This window comes from Podarcis liolepis, assembly GCF_965112155.1.
Source record: "Podarcis liolepis genome assembly, chromosome: 9".
Lineage (NCBI taxonomy): Eukaryota > Metazoa > Chordata > Lepidosauria > Squamata > Lacertidae > Podarcis > Podarcis liolepis.
Window position 1 is genome coordinate 10,267,822 of NC_139564.1, and position 20,015 is coordinate 10,287,836.

A 20,015-nucleotide genomic window follows, 5' to 3' on the forward strand; every position below is an offset into this window, starting at 1 on the left:
GTTCTACCACCCAGAGTAGGAGAAAACAATCTTGTTCCATCTCCCATGCGGCATCCCTCTAGATACTTGATGTACTGCTTTCCTGTCTTGCATTGCAGCAAAGTGGTTCCCAAGTGGGTTCATGCGATTATCCGGCCTCTGGCGGAAGAAATAGAATCCTTTGCCCCTCAGCCGTTTGCAGGCGAGATCCGGGGACTCTGCCAAGCCCTGGGGCTGAACGTTGGGGATGGCTTGCTCCTTAACTTGGCCTACGAAATTACCACGTAAGTGTTCTTGATATTGGTGAAGAAGAGCCCGCTGGTGAAAGGAATCTTTGTTTGTTTGTTTTATCTGTCAATGAAAGATGAATGAAAACATTAGTACAATCATCTGTTGTGTGGGGAGAAGTGGGGTTTCCCCTGTCTGTGCAAACTTAAAAACACACTTGCTCAGATTTCTTTTTAATTTAAATTTAAATCTTTACAAGCTCTGTTCAGCCACTGTTCTCAGAGCGCCTTTCAAGTGAGGAAATAAGATTTTTTTAAAAGAAATATATTAATGCACAGTACATAAAAGGGTATCATATCAGAGCAGAATAAAATACCAGCATTAAAATACCAACACCTCAAATGCATAGGAGTGCTCTTTTGCATCAATGATTGGATGCTGGCCGCCATTTTGAATCAATATGGCAAACGAAAACATCACATTAGTATGACTCTCTGTTTCTTTAGCATCACTTCAGCTGCTTCTCAAGATATTGGCACCAGTCTCTGCATGAGGGTTCCCAAAGTGGAGGCGGCAGTCTTTGTTGATGTTTGGATGCCAGGGGCCATTTTGAATCAAGATGGCGGACCAAAATGTGGCTTTGGCATGACTTCACCTGGTTTTTTTTTGGCGTGGCGGGTCCAAGCTCATAAAATTGCACTATCCATTTGAAGGTCTCAATATTTTTTGGTTGCTAAAAATATTTGGGCAGAATTAAACACTCCCAGCTACTTGTGTGCACATAGGTAGGTAGGTAGGTAGGTAGGTAAATATTGTACTTTGACAAACCTTCAAGTTTTAATGACAATGCTAATACAACCCTCTGTTTTTGGGCCCCATTTCTGTTGGCACTCACCATTTGAGTTCTCTATTAGAGGGAGCAATCTTCCTAGAAGTCCGTAGCCAAAGAATTGGCTGGCCACACCAAATCAGTGTGTGAAATTGAGCTTCCCCCTCTTGGGAACCCCTCCTTGGTTCAGTCTCTCATCATTGTTTGCCCTCCGTCGTGCTTGTTTTCTAGACAAAGTGTCAGGGAAAACATATTCTTTTTGTGAGTGTTTGTAAGTGTCCTCTTTTTCTACGCCACTGTCTTGTTTTTTTCATATAATTTTTTATTAGTTTTTTAGCATATCATTTTCACAAGTAATTAAACATACTTTGACATCTTATTCAATTTTTTGACTTCCATCAATCCTGTCTGAAAATTTTCCAATCTAATCTCTTCACTCTTGTTTTCTTATCCCACAGATACTGCACCAGTATCATCGCTCAGGACACTAACGGGAGCATTTATCATGGCCGGAATCTGGATGCACCCTTTCTCGACATTTTTCAGAAGACAGCCATAAATGTCGACTTTTTAAAGAATGGGCAGGTATAGAAAGCTCTTGGCAGCAGTTAAGTATCACTGCGAGAAGCACAGGGAGCATGCATTTTTGCCAGGTTGCTTTTTAGAATCATAGAATCATAGAATCATAGAGTTGGAAGTGACCACAAGGGCCATGGAGTCCAACCCCCTGCCAAGCAGGAAACACCATCAGAGCACTCCTGACATATGGTTGTCAAGCCTCTGCTTAAAGACCTCCAAAGTAGGAGACTCCACCACACTCCTTGGCAGCAAATTCCACTGTCAAACAGCTCTTACTGTCAGGAAGTTCTTCCTAATGTTTAGGTGGAATCTTCTTTCTTGTAGTTTGGATCCATTGCTCCGCGTCCGCTTCTCTGGAGCAGCAGAAAACAACCTTTCTCCCTCCTCTATGTGACATCCTTTTATATATTTGAACATGGCTATCATATCACCCCTTAACCTCCTCTTCTCCAGGCTAAACATGCCCAGCTCCCTTAGCCGTTCCTCATAAGGCATCGTTTCCAGGCCTTTGACCATTTTGGTTGCCCTCCTCTGGACACGTTCCAGTTTGTCAGTGTCCTTCTTGAATTGTGGTGCCTAGAACTGGACACAGTACTCCAGGTGAGGTCTGACCAGAGCAGAATACAGTGGCACTATTACTTCCCTTGATCTAGATGCTATACTCCTATTGATGCAGCCCAGAATTGCATTGGCTTTTTTAGCTGCCGCGTCACACTGTTGGCTCATGTCAAGTTTGTGGTCAACCAAGACTCCTAGATCCTTTTCACATGTACTGCTCTCAAGCCAGGTGTCACCCATCTTGTATTTGTGCCTCTCATTTTTTTTGCCCAAGTGCAATACTTTACATTTCTCCCTGTTAAAATTCATCTTGTTTGTTTTGGCCCAGTTCTCTAATCTGTCAAGGTCGTTTTGAAGTGTGATCCTGTCCTCTGGGGTGTTAGCCACCCCTCCCAGTTTGGTGTCATCTGCAAATTTGATCAGGATGCCCTTGAGTCCATCATCCATCATTTTTAGATTCTCTATTACCCAGGATTCTGCAATAGTGTCAGTCATATTTTCCACAGGGGGAGGTGAGGTGTGAGATTTAGACACCAGACTGCCTAGGGCAGAAATGGGGGCACCTTCCACTTCTGCATATGCTTGGCACATTTAAAGTGCATGACATCCCCAAAAGCATTCTGGGAACTGTAGTTTGCTAAGGGTGCTGGGAATTGTAGCTGTGTGAGGGGGTAAACTGCAGTTCAAAGGGCTCTTGGGGTGTGTTCTAAATGTGCAGCATGTTTGCAGCCCAGGTATAGTTGAGCTGCAATTCCCATAAGCCACAAACACTGTGGCCCAACGATCAAGGTTTTAGCAAAGTCAAATAGTGCAAGCGACCTCTAGAGAGATAATAATGTTTTTGGAGCTTTCCCCTCATTGTTTTTTTGCATTAGTAAATGAGAGAGATTGAATTTTAACCTTTTCTTCCTAAATCCTGAGCTAAAGCATTTTAAGTATTAGAGCCTCAGTTTACATTCAAATAAAGGTCTCTGTTTTCTTGAAGTTAAATTACTTACATACCTGATCATGTTTTGGGGTGTGCTTTGCATTAAAAGCAGTTATGGTTAACTACAGTCCATTCTGTGTCCTTTTTATTTTTAGGTAAAATTCAGAGGCACTACATTTTTCGGTTACGTTGGTATATGGACAGGACAAAGTCCATATAAGTTTACATTTTCTGGAGACGCAAGAGGTAAGCAGATTTCATTCTTCCTGAACAGAAGAATCACATTTCTGCCACATCCTACAGAAAAATGTCAGCTCTACTTTGATTCCCTCCCTGCTTCCATTCTGGAGCATAATGTAGATTTTTTTTTTTTTTTAAAAAAAGATTTAAAAGAATGTTAAAGAGAGAAAACCATAATTAAAACCAGAAAATTACAATAAAACATAGCGCAACATCCGTGATACATATCGGTACGGCCACATTTGGAAAATAGTACACTTCATACACAGTGCGGGTGGCGCTGTGGGTTAAACCACTGCTCCGCTTGGGCTTGCCGATCGAAAGGTCAGCGGTTTGAATCCCCGCGATGGGATGAGCTCCCATTGTTCGGTCCCAGCTCCTGCCAACCTAGCAGTTTGAAAGTACACAGTGCAAGTAGATAAATAGGTACCGCTCCAGCAGGAAGGTAAATGGTGTAACCGTGCGCTGTTCTGGTTTTGCCAGAAGCGGCTTAGTCATGCTGGCCACATGACCCAGAAAAACTGTCTGCAGAAGTGGACAAACGCCGGCTCCCTCAGCCTGTAAAGCGAGATGAGCGCCGCAACAGGACTTAATTGCCAGGGGTCCCTTTACCTTCACCCTTTTACACTTCATAAGCCAAAACACCTGGACAGATAGGAACCTCTTTAGCTTTCTTTTTTGGAAATAGTAACTGTGGGGAAAGACGAGACTTTGCCTGGGAGTTCCATAAATGGGGAGCCACCGCTAAGAAGGCCCTGATAGATAGCTCCCACCCCCAGGAATGAAGATCAAGGCTTGCAGACAAAAAATGGGCAGTTCTGTTGCATTCTGAACAATATGGGCAATGCATTATACAGTATACAGTCGTTCCTCGGCTCCCGAATGCCTTGGTAGTCGAATGATCTGACTCCTGAACCAGCGAGTGTTCTGGTTTTTGATTTTTTTTTTTTTTTTTTTTTTTGCATCTGAACGTCCAATGGGGCTTCTACAGTTTCTGATTGGAGCTTCCTGCAGCCAATCAGAAGTCAAATGTTTCGGAAGTCAAACAGACTTCCAGGACGGATTCCGTTCGACTTCCGAGGTACGACTGTACTTGGGTAATGTATATAGTACATTGCAATAACAAAAATAATAGGCCTGGTCCTCCCACAGCGGGCAGGATAACAGTGCTTACCTGACCTCCTGTCACCATCTTTGCTGTGATGTACCAGGAGGAGGAGGGGCAAGGCCCGCAACTTGCGCAGTGACCAGTGACTTGAGCACCAGTTGGGCTCTGCTGGCCAGTTTGCACTACGCTGACCTTGCCACTCCCTTACTCCTCCTCCCTATCAATATGCCCCCATAACGCAGGTGGAGAGAGGTCAGGTAAGCACTGCCACTCTGTCTATGGTCTGTTCTGTGATTTTATTTTGCTTTGAGGAAATGCTCTTTATATTCATTCTGGCCATTTGGGATGGGAGCTCTTAAGCACTGAAGCAATAGGAGGAAACGGCCTATGTTTGTGACGGCTGATTCTCACGAGGCGTTTCTCTTCCCCTTACACGCTCTTATAGATCGTAGCGCATGGTGGGAGACTGCAATTGCCACTTTCCTGAATCGAAATTCTCCGGCCAGCTGGCTGGCCAGGACTGTAAGTAGCCAAAGTTTCGCTCTTTTCAGATTTGTTGCTCACTAACCACCAAGTTGCTGAAAATCCAAGTGTTAATTAATCTTTCCTCTCTCTTTTTACGATTGAACAGATAACGTTGCTTTGTAAAATAGTTCGAGGGGTGGTGAAGGTTCAGAAATGTTATAATTTGTGTAGCGCAGAAAAAGAATGGTCCCTGCCCAGTACATCTAAGAATTTACAACGGTGTTTTTTTTAGTGGAGGGAGGCTATTACAAATGGGAGAAATGTGCATTTAGTTTATTTCTCTTATTCATTAAGAGATTTTCTGTGCTTCCTGTGGCAGATTGTTTTGTTTTGGGGTTTTTCCTAGAGCAGGAGAAGCCAGCATAGTGCCCTCCAAATCTATTATTATTATTATTATTAAGATTAAATCATAATAAATAATAATATTTATTTATTTATACCCAATCTTTTTCCTTGACAGGGACTTAAGGCATCTTTATTTATTACCTGTCCTTCACCCTGAGGTCCTAGGGGAGTTTGCAACACTTTAAAATGCAACATTTAAGACAGTTTAAAAGAAACCACAGTTGCAAGAATAGGGTGGGGTCCTTAAAAACATGCGTTTCAAGTACCAACAACACTTGGTTTTCTTGATAGAACTCAAACCACTGCAGCAAAAGTAAATTTCTTTCAGGTGCCATGACCATTCAGCTTTGAAGTCACTTTTCATCAGCACAGATCTTAAACAACAATCTTTGCATCCTCTGTTGAAACCTGTTTCAGGTTGCTAAATGTGCCAGTTAAAAACAAACATCATTCTGAGGCTTGTTTTGCTTGCCAGCTGTTTCAGGCGCTCTTCCCTTGGTGCTTTTCAGCTTAGCTCTGCAAACTTTCCTTCCTTGGAGGCTTTTAAGCAGATATTGGATCCCCACCTGTCAAGGATGCTTTAGTTGAGATTCCTGCATTGCACAGAGGTCTCTTCTATGATTCTATGAAATATGAGGACTAGAAGGTTGCTTCCTTAAAATGGGAATTCGGGTTTTCAGGATTCTGATAAGCAGCAACTCGGTTACTTCTGGAGCCTTGTAGGTAATGCAGTGTGATAAATGTTTGCCAGTTTGCCAGCTCCAGCCCCAAAATGGGGCTTCTGTGACTTCTCCCAACTCTATAGCAACACAATGGGAAAAGCTTTGTCTGGTGAGAAGCTTGCTTCTACGCATCTCTTAAAAGAACAGGAAGCCTCTCAGCATAGCTGTCAACTTTCAGATTTGAAAATAAGGGATCAGCAGCCTCGAAAATAAGGGATCAGCAACCTCACCTGTCCCGGGGACAGTCAACGAGATATCTAACAATCAGGGATAGCAGCGGGAAGCAGTGGAAAACGGTGCTGGAATAAGGGAATTTCCCACGAAAAAAGGGAAGGTTGACAGCTATACCTCTCAGGGTGTGGACCTCCCAGTCCAAAATGCCCACTCTTGTTTCTGCTTTGCTACAGGTTTTGAGCGAAGCTGAGACCTTTGAGGCCGCTGCTCTCATGCTGTCCAAGACACCGATTATAGCAAACGTTTACTTCATCATTGGGGGCACAAAGCCTGGGGAGGGGGCAGTGATTACGAGAAGGAGAAGCGGTCCAGTCGATATTTGGCCCTTGGATCCTCTGACTGGAGGGTAAGCGTGAAATTTTGTAACCCTGGGTTTTGTAGGAAACAAGTTATGAAATTGTAGATGGAGGGGTATAATTGCCCCTTGGTGTCTTATGAGTGGGGCAGAGTGTTGGGAAATAAATAACTGGGGAGCACCAGTAATTGTGAAGTGCTCCCCCCATGTGTGGGGAATCACAGAGAAAAAACGGCTGACTGCCTGAATTCAAAAAGTGTATGGGGCCTGATTCACTCTTTAGTCGAAATAGCCCCCAGCAGAGTTTAAAACACAAATCTATACAGTATTTGCAAAGCACGGGGAATATAGATTGTTACACCTTTAAATGTCCCAGTATGACTGAACTTTATTAAGGTCACAGACCAGGATAAAACAAACAAACACAAAAACAAAATCATATGATAATGAGAGGTGAGGCTAGCATCAGCCTAACATCAATCTACAAATGGCTGACATTGAATCTGCTCCCCCGCGGGATAGCCCCATTGATCCTCTGCGACCAATTCCAGTCAGGCTGGCAGACTGCAGTCCTGAACACCCTCTGGAAACTGGGTTTTGCCCCTCAAGCCCTTCTAAGTCTGGGCTTGGGCCAGGCAAAAGCTACGGTCAGGCAAAGAATATTAGACACCGAGAGACAACAGGACTGCGCAAGGTGCCCCTACTATAAAATTGGAGAAATCGAGAGATATATAGCCGCACCGGCAGCATATCTCTTCTTTCTCGTATCTAGAAATGCAAGAAGGGCCTTTACACTCACCAGAAGCTCGGCTCTTCCCTCGCCGGTCCTGGATGGAGCCTTTAGAAAAGTCCCCTATGCTCAGAGACTTTGCACCTGTTCATTGGGAGAGATAGGAAGCCCAGAACACTTGTTCTTTAGATGTCCCTTTTATGAAGAGGCACGTAGTAAGATCATTGATCCCCTACTGGTAAGGCTCTGTGACCTCTCGCAAAAGCAAAAATTTGACCTTTTGCTGTTACGCAAAGATCAGAAGATGACCTGGATGGTCGCCAGATTCTGTGTACAATGTCCCAGTATTAAGCATTTACAATTCTTCCCCCTCCTCTATCCCTCTCGGAGTGAATAGACTACAACCTTTAGTAAGTTAAAATGTTTTACTTACAGTAACCACAGCTCTCATCATGAATACAGCAGAAACAACACAGGTATTCTGGGTAACAAAATACAAAAAGCACCTTCACGTATTGTGGTAATCAACTTAAGTTTTGCTCAGAGAACACCCGCTGAAATTAATGGACCTCCCTGGATCTTGTTCCTTAATTTTAGTGGCTTGAACAATGAATGTTCTAGACCTTACAGACAGTAGGTCTGAAAAGTTTTGAGGGAACTAATCCCCCCTTTAAAAAAAAATTAAGTACCTTATACCCATATGGCAAAAGGATACAGTGATAAAGTTTTAATGTTCATTTTATGTAGGTGGTACCGGGTAGAGACAAACTACGATCACTGGACAACCCCTCCTCCTCTAGATCATCGAAGGTACTGTATGTTTTGCTGGGAGGTAAATTGTGTCAAGATTATCTTATTTTAAAGAAAGAAGAAAAGGAACTGTATATGCATACTTTGTTATACTTCCACAGTTGGAATATCTCCCTTTTGTGCATAGGTAGGGTTGTCAGAGGGACGCGGGTGGCGCTGTGGGTTAAACCACAGAGCCTAGGACTTGCCGATCAGAAGGTCGGCGGTTCGAATCCCCGTGACGGGGTGAGCTCCCGTTGCTCAGTCCCTGCTCCTGCCAACCTAGCAGTTGAAAAGCATGTCAAAGTGCAAGTAGATAAATAGGTACCGCTCTGGCGGGAAGGTAAACGGCGTTTCCGTGCACTGCTCTGGTTCGCCAGAGGCGGCTTAGTCATGCTGGCCACATGACCCGGAAGCTGTATGCCAACTCCCTCGGCCAATAAAGCGAGATGAGCTCTGCAACCCAAGAGACGGTCATGACTGGACCTAATGGTCAGGGATCCCTTTACCTTAGGGTTGTCAGGCTGCGTCAATCGAAACGGATCACACAGAGCAAGACTGCTGTTCTTTTATTATTTTATTTTTGCATGGACAAGGAGAATTGCAAAACACTCCAACACCTCTTACCTCCGGTATGAAATGGTTTTATTTTTACTCTGCAGAACCCAAGCCATGAAAGCACTGAATGCCACCGGACAGAAGAATATTAATCTTGAGTCTCTCTACAAAGTAAGTCTTCCGTTTTACATCCTGCTCATTTTATAAACAAAACAAAACTCACTTTTTTGAGGTCTTTACGCTTGGATAGTTCTCTCTTGGGATTTTTCATGGTTTGCCACATTTGCAAACGAGAACCTTTTGGGGGTAACACACACACACACACACACACAAACAATCACACACCACAGCATATTGTATTGGCTGCAACGCAGTGCTTCTTTAATGCCTAATTTCAGTTAAGGGGTTGAGCGATTACCTCTTGGGGTGCCTTTGCAAATGTCAGGCTTCAGGGAACCAGCTTTCTCCCCCATGGCAGTAGATAAGCAGAACAAAGGAAAAGGAGTCTTCTTACCAGTTAGAAACTTTAATAATCGCAGCAAGAGAACAAAGAACACATCTCCCAGAATGGCGGTGCTCCCAATTAAGGCTAACACCCCCTCCATCCCTATTAGTCTACACCACTCCTACGTCTTGTAATCTGTACCCTCTGTGCTTTCTGTGCTGACACTTTCTGAGCTCTCAATGACTTTGGAGACGTGTGTGTGTGTGTGTGTGTGTGTGTGTGTGTGTGAATGCTGCCCAGAGACAGTGAATCCGTTAACCCTCTCTCTTCCAGTGTTTCTTCTCCTAGCTGTTCCCCTCAGTATTTCCCAGCTTCTGCCTTCTGAACTATGCCCCTCTGCAAACCACTGTTCCAAATCTACACTGTCCTCTGCTCCTAGGAAAATTCAAAATCCAGAGCAGGGGGAGGGGGAGACTCCCACCATTCCTCTTCAGCGCACGCCTCCTCAGCACGGTCCCTGACACATACAGGTGCCATTGCCCCTGTACTCAGGAAGGCCCTTCCTTTTGGCATACATAAACTACCATCCATCAGTTGCTTTGTGTGTCTTGTTGTTACGGTAAAATGTCGGTAGAGCATGAGACTCTTAATCTCAGGGTCGTGGGTTCGAGCCCCACGTTGGGCGCCATCTGTTACGGTAAAATCAGGGTGCGGGGCTACTCTGCCACCCAGCTCGTCGGACTAAGTCCGCGGGTCCCTGCGGAAGAAAATGAGCTCAGCCGGAGACAGGAGCAAGCTGCAGAAGATCCAAGTTTATTGCGCAACAGGTTCAAGACGAGATTGAACAGCGAGAAAGGGGTGACATGAACTTTTGAAACTTCCCTCCATGTCCCAGAATACAGTGCAAAATACATCCCAGTTACATCATGAATACATTAAGAAGAGGTTGGGTCACACAGGATTAACATATGGAGGAGGGAGGGGGGAATATGCAGAGCTGGAGATATGCTCAGATAAGCACATCCTGAGTACCGGTGATGAGAAGACAATGGTCCATGTATGCATAGTCTGCCACCTGGCCTTGCCCGGAGGAAAGGCTTGGCAGAGTGATTTGACAGGACTCTTGACACCTTGCTTGAGGGATTATGGAGGACAGGGGAGGTGTCATGGAGTCCTAGAGAAATTGAGCAAATTGGCACGTTGATTTTCTATGAATTTTATAGATTTTAGTCCCTTTTGACATTGACAATTGGAAATAAATGGATATATTTTAGCGAAGAAGAAGGTGAAGAAGACATGCCCCCCCCCTTCCATATCACTTGTAAAGGCCTTTCTTTTTGCCCAGGCTTTCCATGGCCCACAAGATTACACCCTGTTGTTATAGGGAAACCCTTCATTTATGAGCTACCGTGTATAAGCACAACACACTGAACCCAGAAGTGACTCAAAAGCTTTAAAAAAGAGGCAGGATGGGGCAGGGTGCCTGCAGGCTTTTTCAATTGTCTTTCAAATATACGGGATTTCACTGGTGCCTGTGGTGCCTCGGAACGTAACCCCCTTCAGAGTTTTAAAAGCTTCAGCTGTTTAGAAATGCTTTTAAATACATAAATAAATGGACTCCTTTCATTTCCTTTTGGTTTTTTCCAGGTATTGTCAGTCTATCCAGTCTTAAATGAGTAAGTTTTGTTTGCATTTTTTCTATAATAGGTTTGGATTCCACCCTGCCCGCCTTCCTTTAGGCCTCGGAGGGGGAACCTCTGTCCCCACCAAATGTTGTTGGACTGCAAATCCCATCAGCTCTTGCAAGCATGGCTAATGGCTAGGCATTATGGGAGTTGTAGTTCAGCAACACCTGGAGGCTGGCCTATCACTATCTCTGTGGCAGGACTAGCTGACATGGTGCCCTCCAGATGTTGCTGGACTACAACTCCCATGAGCCCCCAGCCAGTGTGATGACGGGAGCTGCAATCCAGCAGCGTTTCAAGGGCACCAAGCCAGATGAGGTTGTATGATGGAGTCCCTTTTAATTCCTGGGATCCAGCAAGGATCCAGCTGCTGAATTAGCCAGGCAAGGGCCATTAGGGTCCCTTAAGTATGGGTCATTAAGGTAACAAAGGAAATGGCTCTGTGCCAGAGGGCAAATAGGTGGGGGCCCCTCTCTCGCCTTGCTGGTAGTTCGAAGGACAAAAGCCAGAGTGGAATGTGTGCTCTAGAAGCAGGCTGCAGGCTGGGCAGTGGAGAGGCAAAGCCATGCCTGATTTCTGCTGGATCCAAGACTGTGGCTATGGCAGAAGTAGGACCCTTTTGGGCCATTAATACAGTGGTACCTCGGGTTAAGAACTTAGTTCATTCTGGAGGTCTGTTCTTAACCTGAAACTGTTCTTAACCTGAAGCACCACTTTAGCTAATGGGGCCTCCTGCTACTGCTGCTGTGCCGCCGCTTCACGGTTTCTGTTCTCATCCTGAAGCAAAGTTCTTAACCTGAGGCACTATTTTTGGGTTAGCGGAGTCTGTAACCTGAAGAGTCTATAACCTGAAGTGTATGTAACCCGAGGTACCACTGTCCTGTGAGCCTCTCCATCGTAAGTTGTACAGCCTCTGCTGTCCCTCATTCCAAGGAAACCGAACGCTGGGTAAGCGATTGGAGCACCTGGAATCTCACAGTGCTCAGAGATTGGGGTGCTGTTTGACAGTATATACCAGGGATGTCCAACAGGTCGATCGCGGTCAACTGGTTGATTCCTGGGAGGTTTTGGTAGATTGGGGTCAATCGCAGGCTCCCTCTCCTTTGCGGTGGCAAAAGAGCATCTTTGACCTGAACCCCCCAAAACGGGACTTTCCTCCCTAAAGAAAGCTCAACAATTTTGACCTGAAACACCCCCCCCCAAAAAAGGGGTAGATCACTGCCAGTTTTTTGTTCTGTGAGTAGATCTCTTGGGATTTGGACGTCCCTGGTATATACCATGACTCAATTCGTTTCCTATTCTTTACCAGGGGAACAGTTTACACCACCGTAATGAGTGCTGCAACCCCTGGCAATTACATGACACGGATCAGGAACTTGGTGTGAAAACATGTAAGTTCTGATATTTAATGCAGATTGTCATTTGGAATAGAAGTTCGCACACCCTTCCAAATACCCGGCACTTCCGGCTTGCAATTAGGGGTGTAAGAAGGTGTCAGTTTTTGTTCCACCTTGCATTCGTCACGTGCAATACTGTTTACATTTTGCAGCAGTTCTTCTGCCAAAGCCCACAGGATCTGTCTTGCTGTCCGCTGTGGCAAAACTACATAATTTGCTTAATTATGTTATTGCACTCCATCCATTTCAGTGCCAAGGAAACACAATGCAAATTAAGCAGGTGGGACGTAACTTAATTACATATCATTTGCACACTGAAAGCCAACGACACCAGAAAATTCTGATTATATTCGCTGGATGGATTTTAGTTCCAGACTTGGAGCAAATAAGCAGCCAGTGGCAGTCTCTGCTCCCGCTTCTGTTTTTAGAGGAATTCTCCAACATTCCTGCTTGCAATTCCTGGCATTTAACTGCTTTGTGCTTGCCAGAAAGCTTGGTATTCAAAGTCTCTCATTTTCTTATTTTCCCGGAAACGCAAGCTTATTTTATGCCCCCAGTAGTAGCGACCGGCCCCAACTGGAAAAGGAAAGAAAGGGAAGACTCTTGTCTGACTGCCTGTTTATCCATCAGGCTCATGAACCTCGTCATGATACTGTGGGTTGATGAACGCTGAATTAAAAACCTCTGAATGAGCCGCCCTCTTTGAGATCAGACCTTCTTTGATATCAGCTTCAGCAATGCAGGAAGCTATATCTGCAGGGGAAAACCCAGGAATTTTGTGGCTGTCCAATGTGCCCTGCTAGAGAGAAGTGGCTGCTCAGTTTGATGTTGGGATATCCACCATGGCAAATGTGGTCCTGGAGTTTTGGTTTGCTATCAGACATCTGCTACCAAGCCAGTTTGTGAAGCTGGTGTGGGGAATGTTCAGGGTGGCAGGAGAGGATATATTGTTAATTAATATCCTTCCTAACTTGTGCTAGCAAGTTCCTTTACTTAGCAGAGTTACATTCCCCTTTTTACATGCACAGCAGATAGCTGGTTGCAGGCTCGTGTTAGCCTCTCACTATTATACTATTCAGTCTCTCTCAGATTGAATTTATGCTCCTGGTAAGTTTCCTTGAATCCCTCTTAAAAGAATAAAGGCGCCACAATCTTATTCAAAGTCAATAAAAGAAGTTTTCACATCAGTTCACAGTTGGATTCCTGAAGGCAGACTTAGTAATTATTATTATTATTATTATTATTATTATTATTATTATTATTATTATACCCTGCCCATCTGGCTGGGTTTCCCCAGCCACTCTGGGCGGCTTCCTACAAAGATTAAAATACAGTGGTCTGTTAAACATTAAAAGCTTCCCTAAACAGGGCTGCCTTCAGATGTCTTCTAAAAGTCTGGTGGTTGTTTTTCTCTTTGACATCTTGTGGTTGGGCGTTCCACAGGGCGGGTGCCACTACCAAGAAGGCCCTCTGCCTGGTTCCCTGTAACTTGGCTTCTTGCAGTGAGGGAACCGCCAGAAGGCCCTCGGCGCTGGACCAAATATGTACATGTGGATCTACCCCATATGGGGGAATAATCCCAGTGCTTCTGCTAGCTGAGAGCTAGCAGAGCAGTCCTAACTAAAAGCTGGTCAAACGAAGAAGGAAGTCAAAAAGAAGGGAAGGGTGCTGTGTGACTTGACCTTTTGTTACCTGGACAGGTTAGGTCACACCCACCTTCTATCACATGCAGAAGGAAGGATGTTGCAGCCAAGAGGAACAGGAAGTTTCAACTGGCTGGACCAAACATTCGCTTGCATGTCTTCTCTAGCATTACAAGGAATGTTGTACTTGATTGCCTCTCATGGATCACATCCCACGGCTGGGAGACAACCTACCAAAAGTTGCAGCTCATTACAGAATTGCCATGTGTTACAGGGGCATGGTGGCCTAACAGTAGCAGGGCACTGATTTTAGTTTTCTTTCTTTTTTTTATTCTGGTCTTTGTGCAGGGGCTTCCCCCACTGCATCGGTGTGGTAGATGCTATCCCGGGACAAATCAGATCAACACGCTAATAGGAAAAGCTATCATTCCATTCCCATTACAAGGAACAGACACCAGTGTAAACTTTTTATCAGTCTGGAAGTTAGCAGGAGTGGCGAAAACCGCGATGCCTTCATTTCTGTAAACTGCACCTTGCCAAGAAATGGATGTGGGTATCTGTGCCTGGGAACCCTGGGGTACCAATTCATGGCAAACACATACCTCACAGAAGAAGGGGTTGATGGAATCATAGAGTGCCCCCCCAATGTTATTCAGCCACGGTTTTAATAGATGCACGATTTGGTTGCTTTAAGGGATGCTGATGTTGTCTCAAATGCAAACTCCCAGTTGGTGAAGATAACGTGTCTGCTGTAATAACAGCCTGTGTTGTCCTGTAAAATATTTGTGAGTTAAAGGGTCACTCACTGGGTGCAGTTGACTGTATAGAACCTGAAATCATTCCTCCCTCATATACAGAGGAGCGCTGACCATACAGAAACAGAACTGCAACAGAGTGGAGCATTATGAGTTCCGTCTTCGTATGATTTTCAGCAGATTGTGAAGGCACAAAAATGCAGAGAGCTTGCTGAAACTTCAGAAAATGATAGAACTGAGCATTTGCTGGGGCTCCTAAGTAGCCAAACGATTCACTGCCCCCCAGACTCTGTTTTTTTCACTTTGCATGGGACACTTTAGAAAGATGCTGTAGAAGAAAATTCTCATTTTGCACATCTCCTTTTGTAGGCTAAGGAGACTCACTGAGGATACCCCTGCAGCCCTCACCTCCCAGTGTATAAAGCCATTAATAACGCACCGGACTTACACCCAAAATAAGACCAAAAACATTTCAGCTTACTAGTGCCTTTTTTCTGCTCTTGCAAAATGATTGGTAAGCAGAAGCTGAAGTTGATGAATTGATGAATTATTTTTATTGTGTCCCCCTCCCCCCCAGAAATACAATGTTTTGTTGTTGATCTATGAGGACAGAACTGAAATAAATGGATTTTTAAAGTGGTGGTGGTTTTCTTCCCCCCACCCTCCCTCTTATCTCACCTACTTCTCATCCTGTATCAAAGACTCTGTGGTTTCTGAGCCAGGGCCAGCCTTGTGATACTGCAGCATAAAAAGCCAAATGCATAATTGCATCTTACACGCATTTAACTTGCGCAATTTCAACCACATGCAGCTGGTTGAAATTGCACAAGTCAAATCCAAGCACGGTGGAGAGCTTAAAAGCTCTTTTCGTGCCAGGTATGGTTGAGGTTACTCAGCATGGAAAGAGCTTTTGAGCCTTTTGTAATGGGTATGAGTTACTCGTGCGTAAACTGGTGCCTTTCTGGGCTAATTTGCCTTGTTAAACCTTTCTGACTGCACAGCCCTTTCTCATCGTGGCTGCCTCAGTCACCGGCAGAATCCGTCAGTGGGCGTTTCTTGAACCTCTTCCAACATAAAAGTTGTTTGACACCCAGTCTCCTCCTCCTCTCACTGTGCGGTAGTCTTCTGCGCAGGGAAGGCGTGGGTAGCGGAGGACCGGTGCTCTCCTCACTGATCTCCAGTGAAGAGTCCTGGAGCCCTCTCCCCGATTCCCCCATCTGCCCCCCTTTATCCCTGGTGTTGCGTTGATTTGCTTCCCCCTCTACTGAGCTGTTTCTCCCCCTGCTGCTGGGTCCTTCGCCAGCATCATCTGGGAGCCTCCCCTTCGCCTCTCGCTCCGATGTCAGCTCCCTGACACCTTTCTTCTCACATGAAGGTGAGACCCACCCAGTAGGCCAGCTGTAGAGTACAAGGGTTCCATATCTCCCCTCATTCGCTAGACTTAGGGTGACACCAAGGGCTCGGGTATATGTGATTTTTGTGTGTGCGTATAATACAGTGGTACCTCGGGTTAAGAACTTAATTCGTTTTGGAGGTCCGTTCTTAACCTGAAACTGTTCTTAACCTGAGGTACCACTTTAGCTGATGGGGCCTCCCGCTGCCGCCGCACAATTTCTGTTCTCATCCTGCAGTAAAGTTCTTAACCTGAGGTACTACTTCCGAGTTAGCGGAGTCTGTAACTTGAAGCGTTTGTAACCTGAGGTACCACTGTACTTGGAATCCCTGCCTTATTTATGATCATACTGTATAGCACATCCATTTCTGGGAACTGCAAAGGAGGATATTGTCAAAATACTCACACTTACAAAGTAGTAGCTTTTGAACAAGTTGTTTCTTTGTGTGGTTCCCAGTCCCTCTCCACAATGCGGCAAATTAAGAATGTTTGTAAGGTAAAAAGATAAAGTACCCCTGGTTAAGTCCAGTCAAAGGCGACTATGGGGTTGTGGAGCTCATCTTGCTTTCAGGCCGAGGGAGCTGGCGTTTGTCCACAGACATGTGGCCAGCAGGACTAAACTGCTGCTGGTGCAACAGGACACCGTGATGGAAACCAGAGTGCATGGAAATGCCGTTTACCTTCCCGCCCGAGTGATACCTATTTATCTACTTGCACTGGCGTGCTTTCGAACTGCTAGGTTGTCAGGAGCTGGGACAGAGCAATGGGAGCTCACCCCGTCGTGGGGATGCGAACTGCCAACCTTCTGATCGCCAAGCCCAAGAGGCTCAGTGGTTTAGACCACAGCGCCACCCTGTGGATATCATAAAATTGTAGAGTTGGAAGGGACCATGATAGTCGTCTAGTCCAGCCCCCTGCAATGCATGAAGTTTTCACCCAACTTGGGACTTGAAGCCACAACTCACTTGGTGATCTAAGTGCTATTTGAAAGGGTGGGAAGCTGGCTTGAAACAGGAACATGAGGTTAAGGGATACATCTTGCGAGTTATTCTTGCTTGTATATATGTGCACATTTCAAGTACAGTGGTACCTCGGGTTAAGTACTTAATTCGTTCCGGAGGTCTGTTCTTAACCTGAAACTGTACTTAACCTGAAGCACCACTTTAGCTAATGGGGCCTCCCACTGCCGCCACGCCACCACTGCGCAATTTCTGTTCTCATCCTGAAGCAAAGTTCTTAACCTGAAGCACTATTTCTGGGTTAGCGGAGTCTGTAACCTGAAGCGTATGTAACCTAAAGCGTATGTAACCTGAGGTACCACTGCATTGGATCTGTCAGAACGTGGCAAATCATTTTTCATTTTTTAGCTGGATGGCAAAAATATCTGCTCCCTTCTGCTTGGTTTTTCTTATTCACTAGAATGCAAAAGTGTTCAGTATTGAGAAGTGATTATCTAACCATTTTGTTCCCATTGCAACACATTTACCTGTAGTTCACCAGATGATACAGTGACCAGGCTTGCTGTCTCTCATCCCATGCTGTCTTAACTGGGCGACTGTTTTTTTAGAACTTCATTTCTCATATTTTAAAAATGATGTGAATTCTGTGCTTCTAAGGTAAAGTGCAACAGACATGGACATACTTTCTCGCCCCCCACAAATACACACACACTCCAGAATCCTTGCCTGTGAAATTGTATTTTGAAGTCAACAACAAACATGTTGCCATGGGCTTTAATAGGATCAAGATCTCACCCAAAGTGTCGCTACCTGCTTACCAACACGTTCTGCTTTAAACCCCAAGAGGGTTAAGGGAGCTTTTCATTGACCCAGTTTATACTCACTAGTGTTAAACAAGTGCCTAATGAGGTAAACAGTGCAGAAATTGAAGGCGTCCATACAAATGGGCTGGAAGCAAATCCTAGACAAGCAAAACAAAGTATTCATCCTAAGTATATTTCTAGTGTGGAATTTTACCACTGCAGTTGGATGCAGCTGTCCGTTTGGTTCTGCAGATTTATTTTTCCAATCCAAATGTCGTTTTTCTGCAGAGATTTGCAGACCATGAAAATTTGTCAGCGTTGTAATGCAAAATTTCTCCCAATAAACAGCTTTTTGTATGCAGTTTTGCCTAACAAAACCTTTTTGCAAGCGATTTCCCCAAAGATAACGAATTACTGTGTGTTATTTTCACTGTTACATGCATTTTTGCACATGCTTTCCCTAGTACGCATTTATTGGCTAGAGAGGTGAGTTGCAAAACTGTACCAATTTTGAGGGATGGCTGTGTTTTGATTTGTGTATTGTTTTGGAAAGTGAGAATTTAGTAAGTTTGCCTTTAAATGCAAACTGATTGGATTTCTTCCCCCATGTCTTAAGTACCACAAGATGTGGCAATGGATAATGTCTTAGCTAGCTCTTCAAAAAGGACTAGATAAATCCATTGAAAATAAAGGCATTGCAGCCTGCGGCTCATAAACTGAAGTACAGGCAACTCCCTGTTTGTGCAGGGGTTGTGTTTTGGGTAATTGTGTGCGTCGGCAGTCGGGCATAAACCTGTGTTGTCCATTGTGCCCTGTTCCATCCCTGTTCTGCCCTCTTCCGGGGTCAAAAGTGCTGATAATGTTGTAATAAACAAAAATCTGCCCTTATTCCCTTATGGGGAACGCAAGAGCCCTTATAGAGTCCTTTGTAATTCTCCATCGATCAGAGAAAATAACAGGCCAACCAGAGAATATTGAGAAGCAAAGTAGCTTGTAAGCCTGATCTTTATTGAACTGTTGCAACAGGGTGCTCCCCTCACAGGCAGGAAAGGAGAAGGAGGAGTTGTAGTTCAGCAACATCTGGAAGGCCAGATGTTTCAAAAACAGAAGGAGTGTCCAGAGGTGTGCATGATCAGGTCCTCAGACGAGAAAGGGCAACGGACTACCGTATTTTTCGCCCCATAGGGCGCACTGCCCCATAGGGTGCACCTAGTTTTTTGGGGGGGGGAATAAAGAAAAAGAAATTTTATTTCCCCCCCAGGCGCGGGGGAAGCCCGAGCTTCCCCCGACCCCAGCCCCCAGAACAGCCTGCTATCCACAAGCCTAGGGAGCCCGGCGGCAAGTCGCGCCGGTCTCCCCAGGCTTGCGGAGAGCTGCGCAAAGCCCGGGCGCACTCTTCAGCGCGCCCCAGGCTTCGGAATGCAGGCAGCCCTGCGCAACCCTTGGGAGATCGGCGTGAAGTCGCGCCAGTCTCCCAAGGGTTGCGCACAGCTTCCTGTGCGCACTGACCCCTCTCGCTTTCCAGGCTTCAGCGAAAGCCTGCATTCCGAAGCCTGGGGCGCACACACATTTCCCCTTCATTTTTGGAGGGGAAAAAGTGCGCCCTATAGGGCGAAAAATACGGTATATCCTTTGTTCCTAATCCTCCTGCAAGTAATCCTAATCCATTTCAGTTTGCTGTCTTTCCTTGTCACGTGGGAAGGCTCTTAAGACCTCTCAGAGCAACATCGAGTAAATAAACCAAACACTTCACATACAGGGGGCAAAAAAAGGGGGGAATTTGCCCTTTCTCCCAACGGCGACTTTATCTAGAAGAGAATGCTCATCTTGTTAAACCTCCAGAGATCATTTATTCAGTCCGGAGTGTAAAAAGCTGTCTTGGAAGCACTTGAGAATTAACAGCTGTCTTATAAATGCATACAGCTAGCAGGAAAAACCAACCTCCGAAATCAAGTAGACATCCCATCAAGCCTTCAAAGGCAGAAGAAGCCCTCTCTATAGCAGGCATTGGGATTAAGGTATGTTTCCCCCCCCCCCTTAATTTTCATGAATTTCTATTTACGTACAGGCATATTGACCAAAACATCTCCTCTTCAGCCTGTATGTAAGAAGATCACTCAGAAGTCAGTCATGAATTTATGACTGGTGATTTATCATGGTGATTTGTTAGATTTCATGCTCTCTGTTCACCATAAGATCCCAGGGCAGGTTATGTAAGAATGCGGTATAAAAATCAGTTAAAACAATTTACAGTCAGAAGAATAGGGTGGGTCCTAAACTAATATACC

The 20,015-nt window shown here is 45.1% G+C and overlaps 1 protein-coding gene across 1 annotated transcript in view; it reads left to right on the top strand.

Moving 5' to 3' along the window:
• Positions 1-15,208, top strand: part of NAAA (N-acylethanolamine acid amidase) — a 36,281-nt gene extending 21,073 nt beyond the window's left edge. The window contains exons 13-22 of the mRNA XM_083460418.1: positions 99-263; positions 1,495-1,621; positions 3,257-3,347; positions 4,895-4,971; positions 6,449-6,621; positions 8,048-8,110; positions 8,752-8,818; positions 10,740-10,768; positions 12,087-12,168; positions 14,166-15,208. Coding sequence (XP_083316544.1) covers positions 99-263; positions 1,495-1,621; positions 3,257-3,347; positions 4,895-4,971; positions 6,449-6,621; positions 8,048-8,110; positions 8,752-8,818; positions 10,740-10,768; positions 12,087-12,162 — 868 coding nt within the window. The 3' untranslated portion in view covers positions 12,163-12,168; positions 14,166-15,208. The remainder of the gene's footprint in view (positions 1-98; positions 264-1,494; positions 1,622-3,256; positions 3,348-4,894; positions 4,972-6,448; positions 6,622-8,047; positions 8,111-8,751; positions 8,819-10,739; positions 10,769-12,086; positions 12,169-14,165) is intronic.
• Positions 15,209-20,015: the final 4,807 nt, after the last annotated feature.